The sequence below is a fragment of the Dysidea avara genome, chromosome 1 (genome assembly GCF_963678975.1).
Source record: "Dysidea avara chromosome 1, odDysAvar1.4, whole genome shotgun sequence".
In the NCBI taxonomy this organism is placed as follows: Eukaryota; Metazoa; Porifera; class Demospongiae; order Dictyoceratida; family Dysideidae; genus Dysidea; species Dysidea avara.
Genome location: NC_089272.1, coordinates 19,686,543 through 19,707,769, shown reverse-complemented (window position 1 = coordinate 19,707,769; position 21,227 = coordinate 19,686,543). Strand labels below are relative to the sequence as shown.

The window sequence follows — 21,227 nt, the reverse complement described above, 5'->3', positions numbered from 1 at the left end:
TATAAGCGCCTCTAAAAAGTGTCTGAAACTGACTGCATTATAGGCCACTGCATGCCACTGCCTGTTGCACAGTAAGCATACTAGTCTATTATGCCACCTAGCTACTAGAGTAGTTTAGGAACATTGTGCAAATGAATCATGACGTATGAAGTGTACATAAGTTTTTGCTATGTATAGTTACAAATTTGTTAAATTCTTTTTGTACAGATCAGGCTCCTTGAGCCTTCTTTACCAGTAACACAAATACTAATTTTACCTACCCAACGAAAATGCATGCTTACGAAAATGCATGCTTATGAAATGTGCTGATGTGGTTTCGAAGTCAGACCAAAAGGTGTGGTCTAGCTTCAGGACTCAGTTGCTGATGGTGCAAAAAAATATAGCTGGGCGTGTGCAAAACTGAGGCACGTGCAGCCGAGTCTATCAGTGGGAGGTAACATAGTCTGATCTATGGTTCGATGTGGTGCGTTTTAAGCGTTAAACCGGAGTGGAAGCCTGAGTTTAGTTACATAGATTAGTGCAAGGTGTACATAACAAGACTGGGTAAGTGAGAACGTAAGTTAGTCAGTCGAGCATAGTATAATCTATGCGGGTCTGAGTCCGGCGTTTCAGTTATATAGTGTGTAGGCATGCCGGACGCAACTCAGTACTGATGACTCATGATGTTCAGTCTTTCTTTCGTGTTCTCAATAGACTACTCTAGCAGAGTACCTTGTATCTGCGAAGGTATCTCAGTTCTCCGGCGTCATTGTGCTATGACTCGTGACTTGGCAGTGGCCTGAGCTTGGTTGTTAGTTGTAGATCATGACAGCCACACTGTGTGAGAATGCCTCGGAGAATGCCAGCCTTAAAGTTGCGCTGTTGAGGCTGCCTCTTAAACCGTATTATCGTGGTCAGTACTAGTGGCGCAAAATTGATAGATGTGTTGTGGGCGGAGCTTCATTTGCTATTTTGAGTATCATGATTGGTGGATGAGAAGTAATGCCATCAATCAATCTATCCTGGTGGAAATAGCGGAGACCTGCATGTCACGTTTGTCTAAACTAGTTGCACAGTAATTAACTTGTAGGACCATTATAGAGATGTGCTATGTTTGTACACACTGCAAAATTGCATAACAGGAAGTGCTCTTTGTAAAATTGTGAGGTGGCCACATGATTTCTCAATTACGTATGTGTTAATTGGGGTTAGCATATGCAAGACGTCAGGAGTTGCTTATATTGATTGCCGCTTGTCAAGCAGAGAACCAATAATATTTATGACAAGAAATAAAGCTTTGTCATATTATTGTTACTGGAGCGTATTTTTCTGGGTCAAAACTGGGAAGCACTCCTATAGCACTCCACTTCGTAGAAAATCCTGGCTATAGATTCCTGAATTGTAATTTCTTTTTGATTGTGATTTATACTGTATATTTTATCAACCAGACCAGTATAGTACTTAATTAACTATATCTACTTTATTTTGCCAAGAACCAAACTTCTTAACATCTTCCAACTATGTGCTTATACATACATACATATATACCTAGTGAAGTACAAAAATTCAAAGCCTATTTTATCTATCAACAAAGAATTTTGCTCTCCTTCAAGTATCGCAGAATTTAATAACAATGTGTATAAGCCTTTCAATACAAGGTGGTGTTAAAATAGTAATATGTACGGTGGCTACATATACTTTTGCCAAGTGTATGCCTAAATACAGAACAAAAGTTGGAATTGCTGACCTGGATTGCTTGTTAAACCAAGTGCACATTTCCTGAAATTGGTGGTTTGGGAAAATGCATGTATGCATGTCTGTACGTGTGAGGTAGCATAGTCAAGTAGCTAGAGCATCAGCCTGGCAATCAAAAGGTTCCAGGTTCGATGCTCGGTTATGCCAATTTGGTGTTTTTGCTGTTTCTTGAGCAGGAAACTTTACTCAATTTACCCAGTTGTGCATATATTGGGGACCTGGTGGCCTGGTGTCAACTGGCGAAGCAGGCCACCCAGCTATAAAACCAATGGGGACCTGGTGTTTACTGAGGAAGAAAATATCCAATTGTCCTTGTCTCATTTAGTGGTGTTGGGTTGTTTTGGAACTTTGAGTTCTGTGACCTCTCTCCGTAGGACCTGGATGTCCTCCTGCGGGTTACTAGCCCTGCCTCATTGCCTCCAGTGCCTGAGTGGTGCACAGGCATCCCAGTGTTGGTTCGCTGGGCAGCAATACTAGGCTTTGGTTTGCTTTGCTTGCTTACACACACCCACATAAGCACTACAGAAACAAACGTTCATTCTATAAAATCATGAAGGCTAATCACTAACTGCCATTGGTGGTTAGCTTTGTTATAAACAATTTTTGTTCTGTTTAGTCGAATGGGATGTACTGAAATCGCTTAATGGCACTTGCCTACATGCTGCACAGAGAGACTTTTAACCACCAAAAAGGAACGTTGCAGGCCTTTGAGGCTACCAGTATCTTTACAGTACACTGTACATCCTTTGTAAACTTATGCTTTAGTTGATTAATTAGTAATTGCCTATTTATCATGAAAATAGTATCAACACAGTATATATAATGTATCCTATGAAATTTTATTAGTTAGTAGTAATTTAAGAAGCAGTGGCCAGTTACATCTCAAGTGGTATTCATTTACCATGTAATAGAGAACTGTCTATAAATGTCACTTTAGAGCAATGATTTCATCATACCTCATTACAGGATATGGCGGAAGCTTATCATGGGGCATTAACACAGATTCATGATAGACTGGCTACTGCTCTTGTTAATTATGTGGATGACATTGAAAAACAGTTGATTGAGAAGGAAGTTCTGTCTAAGTATCAAGCTGAGTGCTCACGTAAACAGGAAAACTCCAAGTTGAAGTTACAGTACATATTGAAGGATTGTATTCTATATCAGTTGAAAACCAATAAAGATACTCAATTTCAAGTTTTAATGGAATATATGAGAAGTGCTAGTAAAATTGATCAAAATCTCGTACCTTTAGTAGAATATATTGATTCTGAAGAAAAATCAGTGCCAGTTAACCCTAGTCAACAGGAAACAGATGACGGTAGTTTAAGTCAGCAAGGTTTAGGTTGTATTGAATCAGGATCATCTGGAATTGGTATGTATGCTATCAAGGGTATTTACTTTTGGTATTAGATACTTATGACTTAAATCACATATGTGACCATCTTTTTGTCCTCAAAAACAAATTTCCATCTGTACAATTTTCATTCATATATTAGGTTTTAGTCCATTGTCTGCGTCAGTAGTTGCTGAACCAAAACAAGCAGTAGCAAAGGCCAAAACAGGTATGTACATGTACAAGAATGCCAACGTACTTAAAGGGGTATGGGGCTAAATTAAATTTGAGGGTAATTTCAGTAGTTTATCATGATCAATATTAGCATGACTGCTGTATTATGTACACGACTACCCTATTACAATATCTCAATCTTGATTGTTGTTTTGGGGGCCAGGTTCTGGCTATGCCACATCTTTTTGTCATGTGTGTACATACATACATATGTATATGATATACCAATTTATCTTATGATATCCTTTATAGAATTGGTGATGTCCAGGCCTCTATCTCCACATGGACGTGTAAAGCCAGGTGAAGGTTATGTGTGGTATATGTATAAATGTGTATACTAGTTGTCTTGATGGTATGTACATTTAGTACTTCTTGTCATGGTAATGACTACTGTCAATTGTGAAAATGTTTCCAAGGCATATACTGCATAAGTACAGATGCATGTTCTGGTTATTGTTAACAATATGGAAATGTCCTTTTACTGTAATGATCATATTTTGTGTACCCTAAAAGTGTACTAACAGGTTTTGAATCTTGAATCCTTATAATTATACACAATGTGTGTGTGTGCATGTGCATATGCGTGCGTGCTTGTGTGTGTGTGTGTGTGTGTACAACTTTTTAGTTATTGTTCAGTTAGTATCAAGACACACAGTAGTGTGTCGTGCGGCCCAAGAAGCCGGCGCATAACACCCGTGAGTATATTGACAGGAAGAAAGAAAACAAAATTTTTGCACCTCCGTAGCTCTGTGCTTCCTTGATGAAACAAGACAATTTTTGCTGTGGACATGCCCTCCAACTTCAGCACTCCACATTCCAAATTTGAGCGAAATTGCTTCACGCGTTCCCGAGATATGCGACTTCAAAAATTGACTTAGTTTCTTCGTGTTTTTTTCTTCTTATTTTTCTTCCTCTTTTCGCACACTTACAAAAACTGCTATAAAGCGCGAACGCCATATCCGATTGCCTTGAAATTTGGCACACAGAATGTGGGTATAAAGGCGCATCTCGGTACCAACTTTGGCTGGAATACGATAAACAGGCAAAGAGTTATGAGCGATTATTCACGAAAAATAACACCAATATGTTGTCACGCCTACAGGGTAAACCGCGTATGGGAAGAAGTTGAAAGTCGGTGGGTGAATAGGTTAACTATTGAACCTCAAACCTTTTGTGGTTTGAAAGAAATCGAGCTAAAAACAGGAAGATACAACGAAAAAACCAACAGTGTGTAACAATTACGCAATCGAGATTAGCTAATAAAAAACGACTGCTTGCCACGTCTACCAGATAAACCGCTTGGGGTAATGCTTTGAAAATCGCTGGACAGATGGAGTTATCATCTTAGAAAGACTCTTCAATGGTGCAGAAGAATCAGACTTAAAGCCACGGAGTTATAACACGAAATCCAACTTGGTGTAGCAAGTGCGAGATCGAGATACTCTAATAGAGCAGTCACCCTAAAGAGAATTCAAGAGATCAGCTAGAAACAAGTAACCTGTATAGAGATCAGCTACAAACAAGTTACCCTGTAGAGAGATTAGCTAGAAGAAGTTACCTTGAGGGAGTTCATGCAACTATAGAAAGAGATAGTTCAGCTAGAAGAAATCACCTCGTAGAGTTCAGCTACAAAGAAACCACCATGTAGAGAGTTCAGCTACAAACAAATCGCCCTGTAGAGAGATCAATAAAAGAAGTTATCATGCAGAGAGTTCGGCTACAAAGAAACCAGAGTTCAGCTACAAACAAACCATCATGTAGAGAGTTCAGCTACGAACAAATCGCCCTGTAGAAAGATCAGCTAGAAGAAGTTACCTTGTAGAGAGTTCAGTTACAAAGAAACCTCCATGTAGAGAATTCAGTTACAAACTAGTGACCCTGTAGAGACATCAGCTAGAAGAAGTTACCTTGTAGAGAGTTCAGCTACAAAGAAACCATTCTGTAAATAGTTCAGCTGCAAACAAATCACCTATACAGAATTCAGCTACAAACAAATCATCTTGTAGAGAGATCAGCTAGAAGAAGTTATCTTGTAGATAGTTCAGCTACAAACAAATCACTCTTTAGAGAGATCAGCTAGAAGAAGTTATGTTGTAGAGAGTTCAGCTACAAAGAAACCATCATGTAGAGAGTTCAGCTGCAAACAAATCACCTGTAGAGAGTTCAGCTACAAACCAATCTCCCTGTAGAGAGACCAGCTAGAAGAAGTTACCTTGTAGAGAGTTCAGCCACAAACAAATCACCCTGTAGAAAGATCAGCTAGAAGAAGTCACCTTGTAGAGAGTTCAGTTACAAAGAAACCACCATGTAGAGAGTTCAGCTACAAACTAGTGACCTTGTAGAGACATCAGCTAGTAGAAGTTACCTTGTAGAGAGTTCAGCTACAAACAATTCACCCTGTTCAGTGATCAGTTAGAAGAAGTTTTCTTGTAGAGAGTTCAGCTACAAACAAATCACCCTGTAGAAAGATCAGCTAGAAGAAGTTACCTTGTAGAGAGTTCAGTTACAAAGAAACCACCATGTAGAGAGTTCAGCTGCAAACAAAAAGAATTCAGCTACAAACAAATCACCCTGTAGAGAGATCAGCTAGAAAAAGTTACCTTGTAGATAGTTCAGCTACAAACAATTCGCCCTGTACAGAGCTCAGTTAGAAGAAGTTTCCTTGTAGAGAGTTCAGCTACATACAAATCACTCTGTAGAAAGATCAGCTAGAAGAAGTCACCTTGTAGAGAGTTCAGCTACAAAGAAACCATCATGTAGAGAGTTCAGCTGCAAACAAATCACCTGTACAGAATTCAGCTACAAACAAATCACCCTGTAGAGAGATCAGCTAGAAGAAGTCACCTTGTAGAGAGTTCAGCTACAAAGAAACCACCATGTATAGAGTTCAGCTGCAAACAAACCACCCTGTAGAGAGTTCAGCTAGAAACAATTTGCCTTGTAGAGAGATCAGCTAGAAACAGTGATCCTGTAAAGAGATCAGCTAAAAGAAGTTACCTCGTAGAGAGTTCAGCTGCAAAAAAACCACCCTGTAGAAAGATCAGCTAGAAAAAGTTACCTTGTAGATAGTTTAGCTACAAACAAATCACCCTGTAGAGAGATCAGCTAGAAAAAGTTACCTTGTAGATAGTTCAGCTACAAACAATTCGCCCTGTACAGAGCTCAGTTAGAAGAAGTTTCCTTGTAGAGAGTTCAGCTACAAGCAAATCACTCTGTAGAAAGATCAGCTAGAAGAAGTCACCTTGTAGAGAGTTCAGCTACAAAGAAACCATCATATAGAGAGTTCAGCTGCAAACAAATCACTTGTACAGAATTCAGCTACAAACAAATCACCCTGTAGAGAGATCAGCTAGAAGAAGTCACCTTGTAGAGAGTTCAGCTACAAAGAAACCACCATGTATAGAGTTCAGCTGCAAACAAACCACCCTGTAGAGAGTTCAGCTAGAAACAATTTGCCTTGTAGAGAGATCAGCTAGAAACAGTGATCCTGTAGAGAGATCAGCTAAAAGAAGTTACCTCATAGAAAGTTCAGCTGCAAACAAATCACCCTGTAGAAAGATCAGCTAGAAGAAGTTACCTTGTAGATAGTTCAGCTACAAACAAATCACCCTGTAGAGAGATCAGCTAGAAGAAGTTACCTTGTAGGTAGTTCAGTTACAAACAATTCACCCTGTAGAGAGAGCAGCTAGAAGAAGTCACCTTGTAGAGTGTTCAGTTACAAAGAAACCACCATGTGGAGTTCTGTAATAAATATATTATGTATTATATATATATATAATTTGTACATTTATTGATAAAATCAGAAATATTTAAAGTATTCATCTGCTTCATCTTTTCTTCTTCCTGTGATAAAGAAAAAAAAGATAGGTTTAAAAAGCCCCAAAGCTGGCCATAGGCCGGCTTTGGGGTATACAAATACGTGAAATCTAATCCAAAACAGCCAAGCTGTAAAAAAAGTGTGCGGTCCTCAAAAAGGCTATGGTGAAAAAAGATGTGAAATCCAAGGTGGTGGCCAAGAAATGGCTGTGATGGTAGGTTAATGGTAAAAATTTTAATGACGACAATTCAGGTGAATTTTGTGCCAAGACCAAGCGGCACAATAATTCACCTGAATTGTCGTTATTAAAATTTTTACCATAACCTACCATCACAACCATTTCTTGGCCGCCACCTTGGATTTCACATCTTTTTTCACCATAGCCTTTTTGAGGGCCGCACACTTTTTTTACAGCTTGGCTGTTTTGGATTAGATAGATATTTACATCCACACAAAAAGAGCCAAGCTGTGAAAAATGATGCGGCCTTAAAAATCCTGGGTGAAAAAAGTTGTAAAATCAAAGGTGGCGGCCAAGAATTGGCAGCGATGATGCTAATGCTAATAAATTTTAACAATGCCTGTGAATTTTTTAGCATTAACATCATTGCAGCCATTTCTTGGCCACCACCTTTGATTTCACAACTTTTTTCACCCAGGCTTTTTAAGGCCGCACCATTTTTCACAGCTTGGCTGTTTTTGTGTGGATTTCATTTCTTTTTGTACTTTATAAGGCCCCAAAACCATGCAGCATATTATGGATGTTATTTTTATCTTTGTCCTATAATTAATGACATACCTATAAATTATATAAAATTATGCACATGCTAAATCATATGCATTTGTATTGTTTACATTTTTATAGCCATCTTGAAACTAAATAGTGTTTTGCAGAAGGCATCAGAAAGTAATGTTGCTCTCTGTGTAAGATTTTCCATCGTATTATTTACCGGATTGCCTAAAACTGAGAGAACATCGGTTGTTCGTTTGGTAATGAAAAGGAATCACAGAAGTTCTGAAACAATACTTATCAAAAAGAAGTTTATACCAACAAATACAACAAACAACTGGGAAGAAGTCACCATAAGTGACCTGTATTCATTCATCAATGCTACAACTAAATTAGAATGCACAGATACAAAAGATATTTGGAACATTTTAATATTACTTGACATAGATATTCCTCCATTAACAGCTTATGGTCCATATATCTTACCTCGTGCTTTATTTACATGTGTCGTTGATGATTTTTGTGATCTAAAGAAATCATTTGAAGAGTATGAGCAACATAAAGATGATTCCTCATTGCCATGCTTTGATAACCTGTACTTGTGTAAAAATGTAATATCTGCTAATTGCCTAAAAGAAAGCTCAAGAAGTAATCGCTTGTTTGAAAAGTTGAAAGTACAAAGAGGGGATAGTTATATCTATACAGCATTCATCGGTACATACCAAGGTAAAAAGCCAACAGATACAGCTACAATTGATAATGGACTAATCCATATGCTTGATGATATAAATTGTCCAAGTGAAAAAGATCCGTTATCTTTATTGCATTTGGGGAACTGCAAACTTATATTCTCGGTTAATAATGCAAAAAAGTCTGATGAAATTGCTAACAGATTATTTCTTCAAATGGACCGTCGCCTATTACAGCAAACTGTCTACAAAATACCTTTTCTCTGGTTGTTTTTGCTTTTAGAAATAAAACAAATGTGCAATGCACGGCCCTTCAAATATATAAGTTTTGCTGAAATATTAGAAAATATATGGAAACAAAAGTTTAATAATGGTGATGGTACTGAATTACATGCTGCTTTAAAGTTATTTAACAGTATTGGTGTTATATTGTACATTGAAAGTAATTCTACCTCAGATGGCTACATTTTCTGTGAATGGAATTGGTTATTAAAGGCACTGAACTGTTTCATGAAAAGAAGTATCCCAGATGACATTGATACTACATACACTGCTCATAATCTGTTTGTTTATGAAGGCATACTTAATCAAAGAATGCTTTCTGATATTTCACCATTGTTTGAAGTAGAAATGAATGTTTTAATGCAACTGTTGGTCCATTTTAGATTAGCCATACCACTGTGTCGTAATACAGCACAAACTACTGAACACTTTATATCACATCGACTACCGATCATTGAAAAGTGCCACGAAATTCTCTCCAAGTATGGAGATCTTCAACTTGCTCCCTTAATGATGACATATTCATCGGGTACATTACATCCATCCCTTTTCTGTAAGTTTGCTGGGTATTTGCTGGAGAACAAACCAGATGACTGGTCTAAACCACTTGAATCCAGTGAAAAGAGGCAGTATACATTTGGTAATTTGATCACTTTTCCAGTTGGTGGGGGCTACTCAGTATCCTTGTGCGACAAAGTGTTTTACTTGGAAATTCAAATTAGGAAACAAAGTGACTGTAAAAATGGTGCTAATGTTACTTTAAGGAGTATCACAGCTGCATTGGTAAAAGCTTACAGTTCTTTGAAAGCGAAAAAAAGTAACATTATTTGGGGCTACCAATGTGCAATTTGCAAACATGATCACATGATGATATTGTCTAAAGAATGTGCCAACCATGCTTATTGTTCTAAAAAGAAACAAAAGTTTTATTTGACTGGTGAATGGTATGCTGCTTGGTTGTATCCTAGTTTAAAGGTACGTGTGCATTTAACATACAGTATACACATTCGAAGCACATGCAGTCTATGCACAAAACTCATGGTATTATTATACTTGAATGATCAACCAATCTTAGAATTTTGCCAACTCGACTTCTAGATGCATGTACATTCATGTGTATCCACCCTGAAACTTGTCAACAACCATGATCCGAGGTCACCAGTTCTCAGAAACCAGTCAGCTATTAAAATTGAACAAAATACTCTGATAGAGCAGTCGGAGTAATCTGGACCAGTATTAAGTGACTTGATCTGGGAAAACCGGTCTTATCATTTTACAAACAACCTCTCGCCCCCTCCTCCATGCCCTGCCAACCACTTCTATTAGAGCTTGCCTGATGCAGTCAGTATTGAGTAAAGAGGTGGTAAAATTAGTGGTAGGCTACTTGTACAATAGGTACTCTGAAATGTAATGAATTGGTGTAAAACTTGTAAATATTTGGAATATGTTGCTTAACCATTAACGAGCTACAACACTCTGAATACTTAAAACTGGCATTCTTGATACTTGTACATAAATGATACACATATAATACACATAATGCGACAAGAACTTCAATGTGTGCTGAGATCAATGATTACTATAATAGAACTTATTTTATTTGTGCAGCCACATACATCATATTTCTTAGTTTTTAAACCAGGCATGCGACCGGCTGTGGGAGCACGCCTGGTTTACTGAAACTGTTTTTGTAAAAATGTGTGTATGTTTGTGTGTACCTAAACCTACCTACCTACCTACCTACCTACCTACCTACCTACCTACCTACCTACCTACCTACCTACCTACCTACCTACCTACCTACCTACCTACCTACCTACCTACCTACCTACCTACCTACCTACCTACCTACCTACCTACCTACCTACCTACCTACCTACCTACCTACCTACCTACCTACCTACCTACCTACCTACCTACCTACCTACCTACCTACCTACCTACCTACCTACCTACCTACCTACCTACCTACCTACCTACCTACCTACCTACCTACCTACCTACCTACCTACCTTGTCTGTACGCACCCACATGAGCTAAAACATTTAAAATGGTAAAAAAGCAACCAGGATGTAAGAATTGAATGGTAAATTAAGTTTGCATTAAATTTCCACACACTTAAACTTTGCTCTGAGGTGGTTTCTTCTTAGTCTAGTCAAAATAGCGATAGACCCATCACTAATTGCAACAGAATTTTTTTCTTCATAAAACACCTTTATGGAATACCCAAATCAACATATTAAAAATGCACCTGACTGCACCTTGGGGAAATACCAGACATTCAATTAAGAACAAAAAACTCTAATAGAGCAACCATTTATTCTAATAAAGCAGTCAATATATTAGGTAACTTATGACTAGTACTTTTTCCAGAAGCATACCATCCCCCCACCCTATCTCCATGATGTAATCATGTTTATGTCCTTGAGCCCCTCCCCTTGTATCAGTTTTCAGTGCTTTGATCGTAATTATGTAAAAGAGGCTCTAAGGTATATAGCGCCAGATCCGGCTGCCTCTGTAGCTAGAAAATAAATGACATTAGCTACTTAGAATGTCTTACTGTTGAACTGGATGATGATCAAGTAGTCACTTTGGGAATAAAGTGAAGAACAGGATTTGCAGCATCTTTTGATTGGTCGTATATTTTAGTGCATAGCTTATTTTGAAAGGAAATTTGATATACCATAATTTGGGACTCAATCTCACTCACGATGCTAAGATTCAAGATAAAATGTTTAAGGATTGGGTGATACACCTTAGTCTCATAGAATTCCAAGAAACTTCAATGTAAATGATCAGAGAAGTGATGGCTATGCTAATCATGCAATGTATGTATCACCAGATATGTGGTAATAATTATTGGACAGTAAGAACATGATCACTAATGTTGATCCCTTGCGTATTTTATTTAACTTGAATCTTCCTGTTTGTCAAAGCACAACTTCTGATATTGCCCACAAGTAAAATGTCTACCGTGCTGATTTTAACAAAATGAGAGCTCTTTTAAGTTCTATCAACTGGGAACATGACATGGAATACCTAACTATTGATGAAACTTGAGATTTCTTTTCAAGGACCTTTGATGAGATTATGAAGGTTGTGCAACCACATAAGCAAAAGATAATGAACAAGGAAGCTTTGAAGTTAAAGAACAGAAAAAACCATTTATGGAGGTGGTATACATTATCAAGACTATCTTCTGATTATTCTGCTTTCATGCACTGCAGAAATCAACCTCTACTAGGCAGCTGAGATTAAGTAATTTTGAGAAAAGACTTGCTAAAAATATTCGTACAAACCCGAAATCCTTTTGGAAGTATGTGAAGTCTCGTTTGGGAAGTAAGTCTACTATAGGTGATTTATCATTATCTAATGATACTGTGGCACAGTCTGACAAAGAAGGCTGATGCCTTTAACAGTTTCTTTGCAAGTGCTTTTGTTAATGAGGATATCAGTTCCTTACCTGGCTTTCAGGTGGATACTAGTATTCCTATTTTTAGCAATGTTTCTGTTACTCCTGATATTGTTTATTTGAAACTGCATAGTTTAAATATCAATAATTCCTGGCCCCAATAATTGGCCTACTTGGGTTCTTAAGGAAATGGCAGAACAGTTGTGTTTACCTCTTACCATCTTATTTACCCAGTCACTTAGAGCATCTACACTACCTAGTAGTTGGAAAGGAAGTCATGTGATACCCATTCATAAGAAAGGTGACTATCACCTTGTAGACAACTACCGTCCGATAACTTTGACTATGTTGTTGGCAAGCTGTTGGAATCCATTATCAAGGATCATATGCTTGATCACTTTATTGATATAATTTTTTTACTCCAAATCAGCATGGATTCCTTCCTGTGTTACCCAATTCCCCTCAATTATTGAACATTGTTGACTGTGATAGTCCTGTAGATGTCGTTATTTTGATTTCCACAAGGCTTTTGACTCAATGTCACACAAAAGACTTTGCTCAAACTTCATTCCTATGGGATTCAAGGTGACCTACTTTTATGGTTGTCTAATTTTTTGATGGGTATATAGAAGGCAGAAAGTTATTAATTGGTAATGATGCTTCTGACTGTTGTGATGCGATTAGTGGTGTTCCTCAGGGCCCACATGCTGTTTTAGGTAATTTTATGGCTTAAAATAGTACCTATACTATGCAGAAACACCATCAGTTGAGTGATATAATACACCTCATAATAACACTCATGATATTGGTACCAAAACCGGTATAACATTGGTATTGGTAGAATTTTTGTCATGGAAACTTCTTATCAGAATGACTTGTTAATCAGTATGCACATAGGAATCATTGTAGGGGCACTTTTGGTGGTTTAAAAAGAGATTAAAGTAACACCAACAGAGTTACAGGATAAAATCCAAATGTCATAGTTAAAATACTCTAATAGAACAGTCACATCAAATTTCACACCTTTCCCCAAGGTAGATTTTGGTGCATTTTTAGTATGTTATTCTAAGCACCTCCTAGAAGTGAACTGTAAAGAAAAAATTCTGTTGCAATTTGTGATAGGTTGACCCCCAAAATCACATAGATTGACTAGACTATCTCTCCAGTCTGAAATATGGGTATGACAACTCTTCATATACTTATTGAATGGTCTTCCCTTTCAGTTTTATAGACATTTAACAACTTTAAAACAACGTTGAGGCCTCTAAGAGATAGCGTATCCTTCAACTTAAAAGGGGGGCATTACCTGTACTTACGCGAACGAAAATGAAGGGCAACCTTGCGGCTTTCTCCAAGCAATTTGCATGAGAAAACACGATAGACACACTATAAAACAGTTGAGATACTTCTGTATGTAATTTGCATTTAAAGTGGTTTGTTTATGGTTATGTTTCCTTAGCAGTGCATAGCAACATAATTTTCAAATTACAAAATAATTCATGAATTATGAAATACACTAAATTACAGTATTTACAGATCTAATTATCTAGCTGAATTAATAGTAACAATAGCATGAAATATAAACTAAAATACATCATGGTTGATTAATTGCCTATTTAGTTAGAATAGGAAAAGGATTAATTGCATGGGCATCTGGTTTTTAGAAGTAGTACAACACCAACTTGTTATACCAGCTATTTTTTGAGACTACACAAGTTTATTGAAAATGAAGTGTGAAATACAGACAATGAATTTATCTATACTTGATGCAAAAGCTTACACTTACATCTTTTTTTCAAATTGTAGAAAGCGGTGTCTGGATCATCATCAGAATATGCTAGCAGTTTTCCAGCATCTGATGGTAAATATTTTCTGTTGCATAAAGTACTTGTAGCTATGTATTGCATGAATATAATATAATATATGATTAGTTTTGCTTATGATAGAATCTCTTTTCATGATTATTGTTACATTGATATAAACACAAATTTAAGCACCTCCGTGTTATTATAATGCATATTTTGATCTTTTTTATAGACTCTTTAGTACCAGACAGTGGCTCACTGTCACACAGTACAAGTGAAAGCATCCCCTCTACTCCTCATTCTGTGCAAATAGAGGCTTATTATTCTGGAATTAGATGCCAGTTTTCACTTTCAAGTAGCAGTACTGCAAGTTTTACAGAAAGTATATCAGCACAATCGATACATCGTGAGTAATGCTTAAACATATAGTAACATAATAATATATGTGCAGTTAGCACTGATTTTTTTTGTTGGTTATATGGTATATAATGAAGTTTGCCTGTTAGTATCAAACAATACGGTAGTACCGTTTATGTAGGGATCGCTCTGAAATTTTTGTGTGCCACCCAAAATTTCGTATTTGAAAATCATCCCAGAGACATTTTACACGACGAAAATCACCTTACGGAATAGCACTAGTCCATATAATATATAATACAGCATTAAATATATCAAGTGGCCAGATACAGAATATTAAAAAATCATCTAACTCAAATTTTAGTCTGACTGCCTGACTGACCACAGTCGCAAGGCTAGAGGCCAAACAAAGCAGAGCATGGTCACCATTTTACGCCACAATAATAAACTCACCAGTGGGATGTGCCTTTTGGGTTCCAACGAGTGTAGACCCTCCGCACCTTGACTTTTCTTTTATCTTCAATCAGGCTGCTTGTCTTCTTCTTCATCCACAAAACCATACCAAGGCATTAATTTTCTGTATCAACACTTTCTTTCAGCAGTATAATATTTAGACACCACAGAATTATTTCAGAGCTGGATTTCAGAAGCACTTCAGTCCCGGTGCTACTATAAGAGATATACTAGCTAGATATCTAGCTAGATATGTACAAATTCGCGATTAGTATCCCGCTCGCGATAAGTTTGCAACCGCTCCCATCAATTAAAGATCTTGGTGGACTAATAGCGATAGAGTATGGAGACTACACCTTCTTAACAATCTAGCTCTGTTACTTAATAGTAAACAAGATTGCCTCACCCCTTATTGGTCTAGCTGCACACCCCTTGGCTGACTCAAGATATACTCTAATACAACAGTCAAGTCACAAGTTACATAGTAGCTAACTGTGCTACAACAAAAACTAAACAAACTAGTATTTTTAAAAATTATTAATTAAAAAATGAAAAGTAGTGAAACAATAGATGAATGATGATATTACAGCATAAGAGAAAGTCCCTACTTTGGCATGCACATTAGTTATGTAGCAAGTATTTCGCTCATTGCCAAAGTAGGGACTTCCCACTGAGTTACACTGTAATATCATCATTCATCTCTTGTTTCGCTACTTTTTATTGCATAGATCCCTACTTCATTTTTAAATTAATAATTTAAAAAAAAGTGCTTATAGTGATAGCTATAGTGTATTGAGCTGTGCCCTGAGAAAATAGCAAAAAAGAAAATTGGATTTTTTCAAGAGAAATACATAACATCTCAGCTGATTAGTGGTGACAGTAAATGTGTCAATAGTGTACAAGTTCAAAGAAGAGATGGTATGATTTTGTGGCTTCACCACAGGACATGTATGCTGAAACTTTTGATTGGTCATAAAATTGTCAGACAAAACAAAAATATTTTGTTAGCAGGTCAGGCAGTACTATAAATGAGCCAAATTTCTGTAATTCCATCCTTGAGTTGTTAATTGTTTTTGAGGGTTCAGCTCAACAGGTATTGTCAATATTGTATTATTATGTGCATGTTTATTCCTAGATGAAAGCAGTAGTGTTACTACATATGTCCCAATGACAACAGACACAATTCAATATACAACAGTACCTCCAGCAAGTAAGAAATAAATAATTCAGAATAATAATATGTTATTAAATGTCTCAGTCTTTTAATTGCATAGCGTATCACTAAATCTGCAAACAAACATTGAGTATGTAGTTAACAGTTATATAGCACAATTCTATGTGTGCATGAATCCTTTATTCCCTTGTCTACTAGGTGCTGGTAACTATAGTCTGAAGCAACAAACATCGACATGTCACTGTGAAACGATTGAGTTTGCCAGTAAGTTGTGTAGCTCTGCTGCAAATATTACTTATTGCTGTTACTTTAGTGGTTTAAGTACATGTATGATTTTTTTTGCCTACACAAGCACAATAAGATCTCATAGTACACTATCCCAGCAGGGAGGGACCTGCTAGATCTGATATACAAAAAATCTTGAGTACATCAAAACTGAATGCAGAGTAATACTCTGTGGCAGATACTTAGTAGAAGTAGCTAATGTAATGTAGAATGTGAAGCATGCACTAGTACACAAATGCAGAGAAATAGGTTTATGTACTTACATGTATATAGAAAAGTCGTAAACATGCTAGTTGTTTGAACTGTGACTTCTTGATTGGCGAAACAATGCAGATATGGTAATAAACACCTTTCAATATAGTAGCTATACTGCCAAAGTATGTTATGATTATTCAATTGTTGGACTTTGACCAATAGCAGATAATTAGGCCAAAAAGTGCAAAGGAAGCAACTTTGATAACAAACGTTTTATAGTGGAAGTTTGTAATTTCATTGTGGCATATAATCTAAGGAAAATTTCAGATTTTAGAATGGAGTGAACTATTGCCACTCAGCTTCCGGTAAACATGACTGTTTTATTACAGTGATAGACTACTCTATTAGATATTTTGTTAATTTGTTACAAGCATTGACCTATAAAAGTGGAGGTATAAGTTTCTACTACTTATGAATTTAACTATAGTTAATTTAGACTAATTATGTACAAATGTCTTTTGCTATGCCTGCATGTCAGTTAGTTGTAACCATTATCAGTTACGTAACTCTACTATGTCGACAATGCTACTGTATCAATTTTTTAAACTCCAAAAGAGTTCATAATAATTTTAATAGCTACTATATGTGACTCGCTGGGCAAAAACCTGACTTGTTAGCAATTTCTTCAAACTTCACATTTTTGTTGTCTAGAGAGAAAATCCGATGGACTGTTAAAGTTTTAGGTAGGTGGTTTTGGAGTTATAGCAATAGACAACAAGAGGAGCAAAACAATCAATTTGTACAGTCTGAAAACAAAATTTACAAGCGCTTGTTTAATTGATCATAACTCTCGAGTGAAATGGGCTACGGAGTTGGGACCTGTGTCATTCTATTCACCATGAACTGGGGCATTTATCAAAGTATAGTTTTTGGCTTAAATACATGTACCCATGCTATCAAGGAAGAAGAAGGATGTTCAAGATTAAAAATGGCAATGATAAAGTTACGTTTTACTGCAACATAAACAAACACACATAACTCAAGTTTGCTCCATATGTACAGAAACGAAACAAACTCTGCAAATCCATTGCTATACTAGATTATTTAATTCGAGACTTCCTTCACTGTTTACTGAAGCGATTAAAACGTTGCATAAAATTATTTATGTAGCACACATTTTACCCAATGTATTTCAATGGTATTTATCTCTAAAACAGAATTATGCTAACATGTCAGATTTTCACTTAGCGGGTCACATATATGGCTTTGTGTGATACAGTATACTTAAAGACCTCTTTTCATAAACGTCTATTAAATGCCATTAAGTTGTTCGAATGTTTTTGGTGGCTTCACTTGTCTTTTCCTCCAGTTCTTGCTCCTATAAGTTGGTCACCCTCCACCTCCTCTCTTCTACAGGTGTCCATGGATACAGTAACTTAATTGTAGGCACTACCATTAACACTGGACAGCTATGACTGATTGAATACTACTTCAACTGCTATTATTATTTACAATGTGTGAAATATAGCTATTACCTTTTCACTTAATCTGGACACATAATGTACAGTTTGATTACACATTGTACAATGTACTATTTATCTATACTCAGGTCCTTTTCAACCTTTTGCAAAAGACATTGAAGAAGAAGTAAACTATACAGAAATTGAGGGCTACTTGATCAGTGAAGGCTTATTGTCTAAAAACCAACAGCAAGTTTTATCCAGCATAAATAACACTGAACACTACAAGAGAAGATATTTTCGAGACATTGTCCTTGATTATAATGTAGAAAATTGTAAGAAGCTCTTAAAATGTCTCAAAGCTACCAGTACGTTGTCTGCTCATGATCTACTTTGCCAGAAACTTTCACCTGTCCTCGATGGTATGTATGTACTGTGCATTGCATGCAAGAAGAATATTATGAAGTTGCCAAAAGTACTTTGCTAGTTTGTAGGGTCAATATACTCTCAAATACACACCGCAAACTGACACAGATTTTATTCCCCCAAAGTAACTCAGCCTCAAAGAGTTTATGTAGCTGTGAGGAAGTATTTATGCTTAGTTTAATGATTTTAAAGCTAAAACAGTGCTGAGATTTTTAAAATTCTCTATTATACTATGATATAGGGTTGAGACAAATAGTTCGAAGCTTCGTTCGGTCTCATAACATTCGGATGCTCTTTTACCCCACCAAAGCTTCGTTACTATGGATACCAACATGTTAAACCAGTTGCACAAGTATTATCACTCCTTGTGGAAGCTGCCATTTACATATTTTTTGATGTAATTGTAGTTTAAACAATGGTTATACTGGAGCTATAACAAAGTGTAGGAGTTTGTGCTACAGTGTACACCCTAAGAACCATCAATTGTGGTCATTAATAGTTGACATGACATTTGCAACAAAGCTTCGAAGCTTCGGTAACATTTTGAAAAGAAGCTTCGGAGGATGTATTTGTACATTCGTTCCAACCCTACTATGATATATGTAAAGTAGTTGTTTTTACCTACACTGTATATTGTATATTATACTAACGTGTGCATTACTTTTATAGATATGCAGATTGCTGAGCAAGACACACAATAAAGCCAGAAAAGTACAGTACAATTGCATAACCGATACACTTACATACATAGTTGCACACAAAACCATGCATGGCATGGATAGTATACAAGCATACAGCTACGCATGTAGATTTTTCTAGACTCTGCATGTTTGTTAATGTTAGCACATATACATACCTCAGATGTACAGTATGACTTTTAAGTTCATTCTTTGCGCATTGAGTTTGAATTTGTTGTACATTCTCTAATAAGGAAATACCTGCTATGTGGGCAAGCTTTAAAACTTGATGCAGCTTCTACTGTATGAAGGTGACTAACTAGAATGAAAGCTATGCGATATACTAGTATTGGTGAAGCTACAAGTGCCTAATAGTTTGTATGACATCATTTAATTAATTTTAGATATAGCAATGTACATAGCAATGGAGCAGGTTAAGTAAGAGCTATTATAAACCATGAAAGGGTTACACAGTACATTTGAAGCCAACCAATCTTCATGATTGATGGCCACAAAAACAATAATATGCACTTTACCAAACAATTGATGCTTTTAGTCAGTGAAAGAACACAGCATATGCGAATTATGCACAACTGGACAGCTATACAACAATGTTTCAAGCTGGAATTTATGCATATTTTAATATTACAGCATCTAGCTACATTACAAGCCATGCACATCTTCAGCAGTAGCTACTGTAATTTTGTTCAGAGTCATGCTTGTCTGAATTGTGCATAAAAATCTAAAGCCACATCATACACTTGTTGTGACTGTGGATCTTTTGGTTTAGAATTAAGAAACATATGTACAACTGCAGGTAGCTGCTGATTAAATTTTGGTTAATTATCTCACTGGTGAGATCGGTCTATTGTAAATTTTAGCATTACCCTTCTCACAGGTTCCTATAAGGCTTTAGTCCACGTTGCTGGTGACTAAAGGAAAACATCACTTAAGTACTGGTTGCAGCTTACAACAATTCAAAGGCTTTAGGTTTGACACATTACATAACAAGAGTTCTAGTGACTACCATAATTATGTTAGAAACAGTTTTAATTGAGTAAGTGCACATCGGTGTGTAATACATTCACCTGCTGCACCTCAGATGTCTGCATAAAATATAAAATTTACTGGGTTGTAACTGGTCTGATTAACCTTTAAACTTTCAGAATTCTCAGTATATTATTTCATTTGTTATACTATAATTGTAACCATGTAAAGCTACATACAATTTTAATGTAGTCAAGATAGTGAGTAATGATGTGCTTGGCAATTAGCGGTTTACCTCAAAGTGCTTCAGTAATGGGCTAATATTGCTACCAATGATTACTTCATCTATATACATAATTACATGCTAAGCTGTACCAGATACCTGAATCACTATGCAGGTAGTGTTGGGACTGTTACTTTTTAAATGTAACTTGTTACGTATTACATTTATTTACAACTGAACTATTTAGTTACAGTTACATATTACCCATAAAATAAAGTAACTATAATAATATTACATATTATATTGTGTCCATAGCCTTAAGCTGTCATGTGTGAAACTACCACTTTATCACGTGACATGATTGTGTTGTTGGACAATGTGCAAATCTTAGTTATAAGTAAGAAGCTGGTGAATAAGCTTCATTCAGTAGGCTTCATTACTTCGTAGTGGCTAGGCATTACTCAGTGGATTACTAACGAGATTAGTAACTTCGTTACTTAAAGTAATAATATTATGTAATATTAGACTCGTTACAGTAACTTCATTACTTAAGTAACGCGTTACATTTGCAAGTAAACAACTTGAGTTATATTACCTGTTTTTACAGCATATTACTTCGTTACCACAAAAGTAATAATTATTACGTAACACGTTACTTGTGTAATGCGTTACCCCAACAATGTAGGCAGGCATGTAAAAGTACTAGTGCTACCGATTTATCATAGCTGTACAGGGGCGGATCCAGAGTTTGGAAAGAGGGGGGGCACCTTTCTGAAAAACAGTTGAAGACCAAAAAAAACTTACTGAAAACCAGTTGAAGACAAAAAAAAAAAAAAAAAAAAAAAAAAAAAAAAAAAAGGTCTCGACAATAATAGCTAGTTATCCTTACCAACCATATCACGTCTGTTATGTAAAATAAAATCCTATTTATAGCTTCATAGGTAAGCTACACTG

At 36.4% G+C, this 21,227-nt stretch overlaps 1 protein-coding gene across 3 annotated transcripts; it reads left to right on the top strand.

Annotated features, from left to right (window-relative positions):
* Positions 1-413: 413 nt before the first annotated feature.
* On the top strand, positions 414-19,321 carry LOC136258476 (uncharacterized). 3 transcript variants are annotated; one of them, XM_066051789.1, is made up of 11 exons: positions 414-543; positions 2,701-3,109; positions 3,234-3,299; positions 3,557-3,604; positions 7,984-9,794; positions 14,038-14,092; positions 14,269-14,442; positions 15,982-16,056; positions 16,219-16,284; positions 18,110-18,382; positions 19,056-19,321. In XM_066051789.1, exons 2-11 carry the CDS (start codon positions 2,704-2,706, stop codon positions 19,085-19,087), a joined length of 3,006 nt encoding a protein of 1,001 aa, XP_065907861.1. In that variant the 5' UTR covers positions 414-543; positions 2,701-2,703; the 3' UTR covers positions 19,088-19,321. The 3 variants fall into 3 exon arrangements, with proteins under 3 accessions (XP_065907861.1, XP_065907875.1, XP_065907869.1); XM_066051797.1 differs by having other exon boundaries at positions 438-555; XM_066051803.1 differs by lacking the exons at positions 18,110-18,382; positions 19,056-19,321 and adding an exon at positions 17,917-18,103.
* The last annotated feature ends 1,906 nt before the right edge of the window (positions 19,322-21,227 follow it).